At 38.7% G+C, this 13121-nt stretch overlaps 1 protein-coding gene across 1 annotated transcript in view; it reads left to right on the plus strand.

Annotated features, from left to right (window-relative positions):
• Window positions 1-10003, plus strand: part of LOC109085731 (prostacyclin receptor-like) — a 52267-nt gene extending 42264 nt beyond the window's left edge. Inside the window, 2 exon segments of the mRNA XM_042770940.1 lie at window positions 6023-6212; window positions 6215-10003. Coding sequence (XP_042626874.1) covers window positions 6023-6212; window positions 6215-6300 — 276 coding nt within the window. The 3' untranslated portion in view covers window positions 6301-10003.
• The last annotated feature ends 3118 nt before the right edge of the window (window positions 10004-13121 follow it).

A 13121-nucleotide genomic window follows, 5' to 3' on the forward strand; every position in this document is an offset into this window, starting at 1 on the left:
TCTAGCTCTCATCATGGCGGCAGTCAGACAGGGGCTACTTCAGGCAGTAGCACGGGCGGTCCGAGGATAACAGTGATGGCAAACCCTCCAGAGAACCAACCCTCGGGGGACCATCGCTCCTCTTGCATTCCGCAACCAGTTGAGCTGCCAATGGAACATGCTGGGCTCTCTACAAGGAGCCAGCAGTATCCTTTGGAGCTCCTCCCAATGACAGGATGCTGATTGCTGCATCGGAGAGTGAGCCGGGCATTTTTGGAGAGGAAGATTACAGGCAAACCATCCCTCCCCTCCCGGGTCTTTAGGTACTTGTCAGGCCAGTGATGCTTATACGCCCTATGGAGAAGCTGCCTCCGCCTTACACGCTACGGCGTTACTGCAGGTTCTTTAGGCTAAGGCACTGAGGGACCTGCACGAGGGTGGTCATGACCCAGAAGTTCTCAAAGAACTGTGGTCTCTCGAAGGTGGTGGTCCAGGAGTGCCAAACCAGACTGTGTATATATAAGGGACGCCGACAAAGTTTGGTTCCTTAATGCTCCTGTGTCCCAGACCAGCCTCTTTGGTGATGCAGTCAAGAGCCTGGCCCTCTGTGTCCGCCCCCGCTCCTGCGCCACATCCGCAGCAGCCTCCAGCAAGCAACGCCGTGGAGCTGGGCGTAGGCAGGCCGCCCCACCCATCCAGGCACCCTGGTGGTGAGCAGAAGAGGGAGGAAGCTGCTCTTGGGGGATGGTGAAGGCACCTCTCCCTCTCCCGGAGGAGGGCCAGGTGGAGAATCTGAAAAATTTCAACAAGAGAGCAGTTTTCTCTGTCCCGAAGTTCCGGGAGGATACGGAGGGGCTCGGACGGACAAACACTGGACCACACTCATCTTCCTCCTTCCACAGCCGGCAGCAGCGTGCGGTTCGAGAGCATTAACGAAGGCCCTACTCACGCACCCTTTGCCAAACTGTGGAACGAGGTAAGCATTGCACCGCACACTCAGACCCCTCTTCAGTCCGCTCACAAGCCGCCCGAGTTGGGTCCCTGCATTCCACCTTGCTGCCCCACTGCAGGCACCTTGCTGCCCCACTGCAGGTGGTTCCGTTGGTACTGCTTGCACAGTATCTGGGTGCCTGGATAGCGCTACCCAGCCCGTCTTGCTGTTTTCTGCAGACCATCAGCCTCAGCTATGCGATTCAGTTCACCCGGTGTCCCCCCAAGTTCAGTGGCATCCACTTCACAACAGTGAAGTTCCCCTGTTCCCCTGAGAGAACAGGGCATTCGCATTCTCAACTACCTCAATGACTGGCTCACATTAGCTCAGTCTTAAGATCAGTTGTGCGAACACAGGGACTTGGTGCTTTCACACCTCAGCCAGTTGGGCCTTCAGGTCAACTGGGAAAAGAGCAAACTCTCCCCGATGCAGAGGATCTCTTTTCTTGGTATGGAGCTGGACTTGGTCGGTGTGTTGAACTGCTTGACTACATTCAAGAGCAGGATGGTGGTCCCACTGAGTTTCAGAGGCTCCTGAGGCATATGGCAGCTGCTGTGGCAGTCACGCCGCTGGGGCTGCTTCATATAAGACTGCTGAAGCACTGGCTCCATGGCCGAGTCCCGAGGTGGGTGTGGCAATGCGGCACTCACCAGGTCCAAGTTATACCAGCCTGCCCCCAAACCTTCACCCCGTGGTCAGACCGTGCATTTCTTCTGGCAGCAGTGCCCCTAGAACAGGTCTCCGGGCATGCTGTGGTTCACACGGATGCCTCTACCACTGGTTGGTGGGCCACGTTTGACGGGCTTGCAGTGTCAGGGGTTTTGACGGGGCCCCAACTGCATTGACAAATCGATTGCCTCGAGTAGCTGGCAGTGCACCTTGCCTTGATCAGTCTCAAAGGGCGCTTACGAGGCAAGCACGTACTACTCTGCATAGACAACACTGCGACCGTTGCATACATCAGTCGACAAGGTGGTTAGCCTCATGGTCACAACTCGCCCACCACCTCCTCCTTTGGAGTCAGAAGCTTTTGAGATCGCTTCATGCCATTCACATTCCTGGGCTGCACAACTGGGCAGCCGATGAGCTGTCATGTGCTGCACTCCCGGGAGAATGGAGACTCCATCCCCAGATGGTCCAGCTAATTTGGAGACGTTTCTGAGCCACTCAGGTAGACCTGTTTGCCTCTCAAGTAGCCTCTCACTGCCATTGGCCTTGGCCCATCGACCCAGCAGCTCCACCATGGCTCCCTCCTCTCTGCCGTGGCCCGTCAGTCCACCAGTTCTGCCTGGCTTCTCCCTCCATTGTCGCTGCCCTGGTCATCTGCCTGCCTCTCTTCCTTGCCCTTCGCCACCTCCAAAACCCTCTTCCTTCCTCCTTTGTTCGTCCTGCTATGCCGCGAAGTCGTGCCTTCTGGGAGGGGGGAGTACTGTCACAGTTATGGACTTCTTTTGTTGTGTTTTCATTTAGCTTTTGCTTCATGGCCAGTTCTCCTGTGTCAGTTTATTATCTCATTAGTTCCCTTGTTTAGTTCTTGTATAAGTTCTCCCTGTTCTGTTCAGTCTTTGTCTGGTCACCGTTTGCATTTATGTGAGTTTCCCTGACATTGCAATGTTGTGAGAACATAAATGTGAACATAAATACAGACGCTCTGTATAGTTGATGGGTCAGTGTTGCTTTGTCACAAAAATGTAAGCCTTTGCAATGTAAATATTCAAGAGCTAGAACACACTAAAAGACCCGCGTTACTCATGTGCTGTGTGGGAAGTTTAAACATCCGAAGACCTGGCCTGAAAGCCACGTCTTGAGCTCTGGTTCCTTCCTGCGCTTGAACAGACAAATTCACACAAAATTCTGTCAAAAATGCCCATCTCTGTGAGTATCCTAGTAAAGTAGTTGGTTCTTAAGTGAACATGAAAAGCTGAGAAAGAAACCGGACATGAACCACATGTGACACAATGTGTCAAAAGACAATAGAACCCATTATAATCAGTGATACTGTCTAGATAGGATGTGGTGCAGCACAAAACAACAAATCCCCGAAAGTATTTTTGAAATAGTCCAAGCACTTTGCAAATAAAAAAAATCAACAAACACACAATAACAAAAATAAAACATATAAATACAATAAATAATCCTGCTGTTGTCTGCATTTGTAATGTTGATCAAAGAAAAAAAACAATCACCCACTGCTCTTGAATTTATATAAAATATATAAAGACTATAATGTTATTGGATTATCATAATTTATAAAATTTCTGTAGGCTACCTGAAAATCACTGTCTGCCATTTCCATTTGTATCTTTGTTGTATAGTTGGCTATTTTGTGCTATTGCTTGTAATTTGATGTGCTCTTATTTTAAAACGAACTTTTTAATTCAATTTATATTGGTTAAACTCATAGTTTTAGCAGGTATCGAAAACCGAAATTAAGGATTGTGATTTTTTTGCTGTTATCTAATATTTTGGTGTCAGAACTGCCTGATTTGTTTGTTTGTTTGTTTGTTTGTTTGTTTTTTCCGTTGCTGGTCAAAGTATTAAAAGTAGTAAATACATATTTCTGGTTGGTAAATTTCCAAAAGTCCCGGGCCACACCCTGTTGCGTTGGGTCCCGCGCGGGAGTGCAAGTCTCTACTTTGGGACACACCAATTCTAATCTCAAATACTATTTAGGATGGATTGTATGAACATTGGGATGCAGGGTCAGTTTTAAGCCCTGGTCATGAGTTCTATTACTTCTGTGATGCATATATGAAGTTTTTGTGTGATGGTGCCCTCTGGCGTCCAGTATAAATGAAACAGACATTGCATGTGTTTAGCACTCATAACAGCCAATCAATCCTTGTACTGAACCTGAAATATATATATATATACATATACACATTTTGAGGAATCGGCTGCCTCCTTTTTTAAACAAAGGTTAACCCAGGGTTAAGTGTGGAATGAGAAGTCACAGGTGTTACCTAAAAAAGCTCTGAAGCAAGATGTTGTCTCACTAAGAGGAAGGCAGTATCTGGACCTTAAATATTAGCTGCAACTTTAGTATCTCTAATCTTGGTATTTCTTCAGCACCAAAGCCACATATTACCAAGATATTGGCAATATGTGGCAAATATTGCTCTTGGCAAGTAAAGAGCAACAAAGTGTTCCGAAGGCTAACGAACATTTACAGCATCTAAACATACTTTTCCTGGCATTGATGGTTGACCCTTGCATTCAAACTTCAGTGAACATAAGAGTTGTGACTAGTAATGAACTTGTGTGTATAAGTTAATCATCGTTGGTAGCCTATAAGAGTAATAATATATTCTATTGCATATTTGAATAATATATTCTATTGCATTATTTAAAATAAAACAATTAGTCGATTATCCTGTCAATCTAAAGGGGGAAGAAAAGTCCTTAAGTGAAGATCGACTTTGGCAGAGTTGCAGTTTGCAGCATAAAAAACAATACAATTTAAATTTTGAATAAATTATATGCAGAAAGTGAATAATTAGACAATACTAGACTATTAAACAGTTAACATTATATAGAAATGGTACAGAAATGTTATAGGATAAATGTAATATTTTAATAATACTTTAGTACTAATAATAGTACTACAAATAATATCAGGCTACAAAATTATATAATAATACATTTTAGTTGTGCATTAATAGTGTTTTAAAACAAGGTGGCAGAAAAGAAATCATACTGTCGGTATTGGAATCAGCAGATTGTTGTTCTGTTTTCGATACGATGATGACAAATCTTTTCATGACATTTCCATAATGAAGGTGCATACACAGTATGTGAGAGGTTTCTACTAAGTTTAGGGTAATCTGAATTAACAGTTGCCCAGTTTTAACAATGTTGCCGCGAGTTGTTTTTCATGTCTGCTGGTTGAAGCGACCTCATTGACGTGATATTTAGCCCCTTTAACCAGTGTCATTGGATGTTATGCCTGAAGCAAAGGTATATTTCATCTTGGCTGGATGTGAAATCTTATGTAAATTTGATTAAGAAATGAGATGTCTGGAATTTGAAACATGCCTTGATTTTGTCTCTTGAATAACATGTCAAATTTAAGGAAATTAATCACTTTCGTGCATTGGAAGATCAAGTATTGTGCCAAATGTTTTACAACTGACATTTGACAGATTATCTTTCTTTATACATCCTACGCAACAATTAAAATCAGGGCTGGTGAATTGTGAGAATTGGGTCTCTTGAGAACAGTGAAATGGGGTGCTCCACATCTGCTGTTTCCTCTCATCTACAGCAATAGTTGGATTGTGAGATTTAGTCCAAACACTTGCAACCTGTGCCAGTAGACATATCATGTTTTTCCAGAACACAGCCTTAATCACAAAGCTAATCTGTTGAATGTTTATTGCAGGAAATTTGGAACTGATAATAACAGTCATTCAGAGAGAAAGTTTCTGCAGGGATGATGTCTTGAAATGGTGTACTTTTGACAGTTCCAGAAAGTACAAACCATGCTACGAAATAAAATATGTTTTCTACATCTACTCCCTCATGTGGTTATTATACATGTAGTGTTTATATTTATTGTGTTGTGCATTTTGATTAAAAATATTTGTAGACTACAGTAGTCTGAGACATTTTCCAACTTCAGCAGAGGACAATATACCACATATGCCATCTGAAATAGTAGTAAATAATTTTGTCATGTGTCAAAAACCATCAGAATGGCTTCTACTTAGGCAAATTATAATACTAAATAACTGTGACTGGAAACAGAATTGATGCATCATTTGGACTTGAGACTTGACTTCAGAGACTAGCGAACATCTGATTTCACAAGTCCAACTTTTACAATTTATTTTTCATTCTGATCTGTCATTTTAATCTTTGAAAATTGCGAAACTTCAACTTGCAATAAATACTAAAGTGTTTTCAGCTGTTTGGGTGTAAAGCACTAAAATACGGGACAAACTGCTTCCCGATACTGAACGCAGTTGTGTTCCAGTTATGTATAATATGTATTAGTTGGCAATGGTCTTATTTATCTCCCACTGTTCTAACTGCTCTCTCTCTCCTCCTCAGATCCGGGGCTTTGTGAACGCTATAAGTCCGGTTGGGAATGATCAGCAGAACCTAATGGCTTTCCGCTTCTCTGCATTAAACCCCATCTTGGACCCCTGGATCTTCATCATCTTCCGTAAGGCGGTCTTCCACCACATCCGTGCATTCTTCCACTGCTGCTTCCCCAGAGATACAGTGAAGACCACAGCACAAACTCCCTGTCCTTCCCCATGGAGGCTGGAAATGCCAAACACAGCTCAAGCATCCAGACTAAGATCTACTGCAGCCTCCCCCAGTGAGGCCTTGATGAGTGACTATGCACTTACGATGGCGTGCAATGAGATATAACAAGACAATGAGACTTAGAATCCTGAAAAGACTGACTGAATGTATCTAGTGGTACTAAAAACAAAATATAAAAGAATGGATGTCAAAGGACCTGTTTCCTCTCCATTGGCAATGGAGGAGAAATATTTTGTAAATACGTGAACTAATGCCCATCAATAAACAGGCTCTTCTGTGTAAGTAAACCACAGAATTTGGTTCTGCAAAGATGTGAAGGAAAGGAAAGAAACCAGTGTCAATTTGGGGAACTGGCACATACCACAAGTTTACCAATAATCACCAAGCATAGAACATCATGAAATTTGAGAAGATGAAGTTGGCCGCCAACTTGCTCAGTAATAGACCAATGAAAGGGGAAGTTTTAATTTATAGCAGAGACATTGGACATATTAGCAAAAGTCAATAACGACATGCAACCAAAATATGGGGTGGAAAACACTTTGCATATATCACTTTAAAGCTTTAAAGGTTAACATCCTTCTAAAATCGACACTTTTATGCAAACCCAAACTGCAGTGCCAAAAGTGTACGGTGTGACAAAATATGTGCTGAACGGTTACAGCAAGTTGTTTAGTAGCGGACAACCAATCATATTGTTTGTCTCATTAAATATTCATATAGCTTGGTTTGTTTTTAGAATCTGAGGGAAACAGTTAAAGCATCAAACAGTGAAAGCAATCACATTAACTCATGAAGAAACATTTCCACAGAAGTTATTAAACAGCGTATTAATTATTGTTAATTTATTTTTCAGCGAATAAGCACATTAGCCCACATGTACAGTTTAAAACAATTCAGAACCCTACTCAGAAGAAATTAATAAAGGGTAATATAGGGGTGGGTTATATTCAGAGTAAATTTCCCTACATAAATTAATCCACCAATAGATGGGTCAATATGCACATACACGTCATTCTAAAATGACAACGCGCCCACAGCAGCAACTGTAAAAATGCTGGACATCCACACACCACGCCACAGCATTATCAACCATCACATACACCTCCATAACAATGTTCATGATTAAATACTCGTCAAATCATTAAGCACTCGCCTGTCACTTGTAAATAAAGTCTGTGCGTCTGTCATTCCACGTCCCTTTACTCGTATTAAAAAAACAAACATGGCCAAATAACTTGTTGTGTTCGGTGCTAGCTGTTAGCCACTCATAGTTGCAATCTCTGAAATGGTGCACAAAACCGTTGTTAGCGAATTACGTTTGAGTAGTTTATCCTTTCTCAGTTATTTCTCTTTTGTCTGCAAAAGAGCGCATTGAAAAAGGCAGATCGGCAACAAGGTCTGGTGTAGGCGCCGGCGACAGCGGCTTGGAAATTCCCAACTAAACGCTGGGCACAGTTTTGCCAAATTGGGTTACTTTTACAATGTTGCTGCGAGTTGTTTTTCATGTCTGCTAGTTGAAGCGACTTCATTGACGTGATATTTAGCCCCTGCAATGTGAATTTCACCAGGGGAACCCCACCAAAAACTTGTATTTTACTCCTGGAATGCGGTTATTAACAGGGGACGCCTCGAAATGCGATTGGGTGGGTTTTGTGGAGAAAACCTGGCAACCCTGGCTGGGGGAAGCACTGGGCACGTTGCTGGACTCAGAGGGCGTGCTGTTATGGAACATCAAAATTTGATTGGCTGATGATTCTGTCACTAATGCTCGTTACAAATCAGATGCGACGTCTTTGAACAAGCATCTGTAGTGCTGGCCCTGTTTTTATACAGTCTATGTGCTGGCCGCAGACTTTTTTTATGTAGGATATTCCAGTTCAACCTCAACGAAACTAATCATAGGCCATTTTGTGGACATTACACAAATGAAAATGATACCTGAATAATATTAATAAAACCATTTTTTACACAATTTTATTTTTTATAGGGCAAGCAGAGAAGGCCCTGCTGGCCCTGACGGCCCACAACTGGGTATTAACTCATGCTAGTTATAATACCAAAATAATTTTTGGGGTGTTGTTAAGATGTGCTTTTGGAAGAGCGCCTTTTGTTGAAAAATGTAAAAACTACATTTCATTTTTTTCATAGTGGTACTTAAGAAAAGCTCATTTAATTTAACTGTGATAAATTAATGTAAATAATACAAAGAAATGTCTGTAAGATAGCTTAAGGCTTATAGCTTTGCAGTACAGGAGTTTCAGATTGCACTGTAGGCAAAATTGAAACCGAACGATCGGCATGATTAGAACAAAATTTATGTGGAAGAGATGGCTTTTATGTTTTATCTCTTGATGCTTTAGCATGTCATGTCTGTTCATGGTGTTAGAGGAAAGAATTGTGTATAGTGTAAATAAATTTGACCATACAGTATGTTTCCAATTCAGCTGATGTATACAGTTTAAACTATCCTAACACACTGCATGTCTGCTTTCATACCTGCTCTCAAAGCTACTAATATCACCTTATATGTTTCATTCAAATACATGTATATCTGTCTTTACAATACATTTGCTTTTACCACATATGGTGTATGATTATTGTAAACATTTGTATACTTTGTTTGAAGCTATCTGCAGCTAAAACTGCCACTATACTACACCGGTCTGTTATAAAACACGGATAAAAAAAACAGACAGTTTCATTATATGCTTTACTAAGGTCATTCTCAGTAACCAGTGCAAGACTATTATTTCATTTGCCAATGTTACAGTGGAACCTTAAAGAAATCTCATTTTCCCACATTAGGCCCAAATTGTTATTGTTTTTATTTTGTTATATAGTTATTAGTTATTTATCATTACTAGCCCTAAGGCTAACTGTAAAGAGGTACTTTATTTCAACCTGATCACAGTATGTGTGTAATTTATTTATTATTTCAATAAATAACTGATTATATTCTGGCAGTATTCCTCAGTTTTGTTGTGCCTTGAAATAAACCATAAATTACAAGACAAAAATAATAACCCATACAATTTTTCTTTTGTTTTAATGCTGGTATACTGAATATGTTTCAGGGTTGAAGTGCAAAAATGTGTAAAAATAGCCTTAGTTTGTTTAGCCTTTTTTATGCAAAGAGTAATATTTTCAAAACATATTATCAGACAATACATAAAGCATTTTAGAAAACTACATATAGTAAAATTATGTTTTTATTATAATAAAAGCAAAAAAAAAAAAAAAAATAATAAATTCTGTTACAGATGATGGTTTGACTGAGAACATTCAGATTCAAGTAAACTTGTTTTATTTTAAACATGTTTACTCTAAATAGATAAATCTAACAAATAATATTAATAAATTCAGTATCCTTTCATGGGATCACATTCATCACACAAACAACCGTTTTTCTTAGAATGACCTATTAACAGTCTGTATAGTGTTCAGGAGGATCAGGACGTTTAACTAAACTAACTAACTGTGAGGTCAAACAGTATTGATGTAGCCAGCATAACATGTTTGACAAAGTCTGTAGAGTGGTGGTGTAAATTCACTTCCTCACCATGTTTGGTAAAAGTGTGCAGTGTCTGCATGCATGATGTGAATCTGATGCCTTATCGTGATATGATATCATGTTTTTATGTTTCGTTGCACAGTGTTGTACAGTGCTTTGTGTACATTGGATTTGTTCATGCAGTGTTGACTCAAGCTAGAAACAATGGACACTTAGTAAAGAACACAACACCCTGTCCAAACAAACATGTGTCTTTGTCTGTTTCTTCAGGCATGCAATTGGGATAATTGATATACTGTTTTATAAAAATATAATAGATCAGTTCACAGTTTTGGATTTCAAAGTGAGGTTTAGAGAGAAATAAAATACAGCCTCCAATACAAGCACTTTTATGGTTTCATTTCACATGATCAATTCTGTATTGTCCAAATAAAACCAGAACTGATCCTACAGTATTGGCTTAAAAATGGACAAATAACAAGACATCAGGGATACAAATTTTGTAAAAATTAAACAGATGAGCACAAATGGATATAGGGAAAATATCAGAATGTAATCATAACATTCAAATCCAACTTCTTTAGTTCATACTGTATACTTTCACCCAGATATTGCAACTTTGTGCAATAAAATGTTAACATAGTTTCATATCAACTTTAAACTCCCTGAAATAAATTGAATTTACTATCATATTGAGTGAAATGGCTTACTTACAGGACTTTATTTATCCATCGGTTTTTGACTGGATACTGTATTTCACGTGAAGGTAAAACATTTACCTACTCAATTTTCACAAACCAGTTGTAAGAAAAATTATGAGGACGTTTCATGAAGATGTTTATTTTCAGCATAACAGTAACAAAATACATGTAATCCCATGGGTTTAGTGAAGTTGGAATTAACCCCTAACATCCTAAGCTCAAACCTTTTTTAGTTACAGTTTATGACCCTTAATCAGTGTTGGGCAATTACTAATTACATCATCAATATTGTATTTAAATTACTTTCTCTAATTTCTCTGTCTGAAATGTAACAATTACTCAATAAGTAACTTAATTTTTTGAATCATTAATTATTTCATAAAATCCCAATAAACCTTAATGCCTAAATGAAACTTGGAATAGTTTAGCCTTTTAGCTTTAAAACAACTGTCAAACTTAAGCATTTTAATAAAATTGTAACCTTCGTTAGTTAACAAATAGAATTTATTTAGCAAAATATCTGAATATCAACAAAGCTTATGAAAAGTAAAGTTTTAAGAACTTTTATAAATGTTCCAGAAGAGAACATTACTGGTGCATCTTGAGATAAAACAATGGAACTGACATGTTTTAAGGTATTTCAGTGCAAGTTTTTTTTTTTTTTTCAGAAATTAATTTTAGTCTGGGACTAGACTTCAGCCTTGTCTGTGAAACCAGGGGTACATGTATCAAGCTGTAAGTATTAAACTTTTCAAATCAATTAGTATAATTTTTCATACACACTGACATAGGCCTACTGTACAGTACATGTATACAACATTAGCATTACCACTCCCAAAAAAACACAAAAACATGATTTTGTACTGTCATCCATGCACATATGCTTTGTCTGTATTGCCACACAGTTCATAATCAACATTCTGATATTTTATAAAGTAAATTATTATTGCATAGCACACTATAAACATTGACATCTGATAGTAGATCAACACTGATCTTAACAGACTGTTACATTCATCATGATGCAGTGTAAACATTCACATTACTTTATATTTGTATTATATCTCATATTTGTATTATGTGATAGCAAAATAATTACATCTCCGTTTTGTATGACCTTTAGCCTATATACTGTTTATATGAATGCATATCATATTTCAGTATATTTTACTCTCTTTCAGACGTTTCAATTTTGAAAAATAGGAAAAGCCTGACTAGTAAAATGTGTACAAGTTTATGTAAAAAAACAACACGTTAACTAATGTAAGTACAGAAACAATCTCCTCCGATGAATAAAGATCAGATCACGCTTCATCTGAGGTAAATTCTGGCTTATTTCTCAAGTCTTCTTCCAAAAACAATGGAAAGTAGATTAAACCGTTTAAATTTTTTTTTTTTTTTTTTAATCCAGTTTTTGTATCTAGGTGATGAGGGTGTTTGCGGGCAGGTATGGCTGCAGATAATGAGCTCTGAGATGGGAAAGACTACAACTCCCTTTAGTTTCATACGGATTACATAATCAGAGAATACTCATTTTCGATTTGAATCGGTTCATTTAAAAGTAGACACTTCAAGTTTTCTATAGATATGTTTCTCACATCTGTGTGTGAAGTATTCGCAGAGTTTTGGTTTGTTTTTGTGACGCGTTTCAGAAAGGAGTTCATGGAGACCCAGACAGCAGAAAGCGCTCCCTGTTTGTTTTGTTTATTTTACAAAAGCACAATGTTTTTTTGTTTTTTTCAGTGTACACAAATAAAAGTATAACATTTATAGATTCGATTGATTTTAGTCTTATCTGTATCTGGGTATTTTAGGTCATTTTCTCTTTTTTCAGGAAAAAAAAAAACTGCAAGTGAACGTGCCAGTGCGCATCATTTTATCTTTAGACGATAAATTTAGATTTCAAATTCAATATTGATTTTAGATTTTACTGTAAAGCAAATATAAGTTACTGTAATTAAATTACCTGAAAATGAAAAGTAATCCCTTACTTTACTTTTTCAGTGGAGAAATAATTTAATTACAGTTACTTAGTAATGCGTTACACCCAACACTGCCCTTAATGTAAATTAAGTTGCTTCTATCGTAACTGCCGTGGTCTGTACTGTATCAGTCAATCAATTAACATTTATTTATACAGCCCTTTACAACACTCAAGGTGAACCAAAGTGCTTTCCAATAAAAACAGAGCAATAAAATCAAAAATATAAGCCAACAACAAAAACTGCACAAAAATGTCACAACATTGCTAGATATTAAAAGCCTATCTAAAAAAATAAGTTTTAAACCTAGATTTAAAAAATGCCCAGGTCAGTAATGGTGCACATATTGGGGGGAAGCTTATTCCAGATTCTGGGCCAACTACAAAAAAAAAAAAAAAAAAAAACCCGGTCCCCCCAGTATTTGTAACATGGCCTCAGGGCTTCCAGCAATAGTTGATTTGTTAACCTTAGATCCCTGTTTGGCTGACGAAAAGCCAGCATCTCAGTTACATAAGATGGGGCAAGGCCATTGAGAGCTTTAAAAACAAACAATGAAATTTTAAAATCAACTCTAAAAGAAACTAGAAGCTAGTGAAGCGAATAAAGAATTGGGGTGATGCGCTCATGTTTGTGTGAGTTAGTTAAAATCTGGGCCGCAGCATTCTGCACCAGCTGACATC

The sequence above is a fragment of the Cyprinus carpio genome, chromosome A15 (genome assembly GCF_018340385.1).
Source record: "Cyprinus carpio isolate SPL01 chromosome A15, ASM1834038v1, whole genome shotgun sequence".
Taxonomy (NCBI): Eukaryota; Metazoa; Chordata; class Actinopteri; order Cypriniformes; family Cyprinidae; genus Cyprinus; species Cyprinus carpio.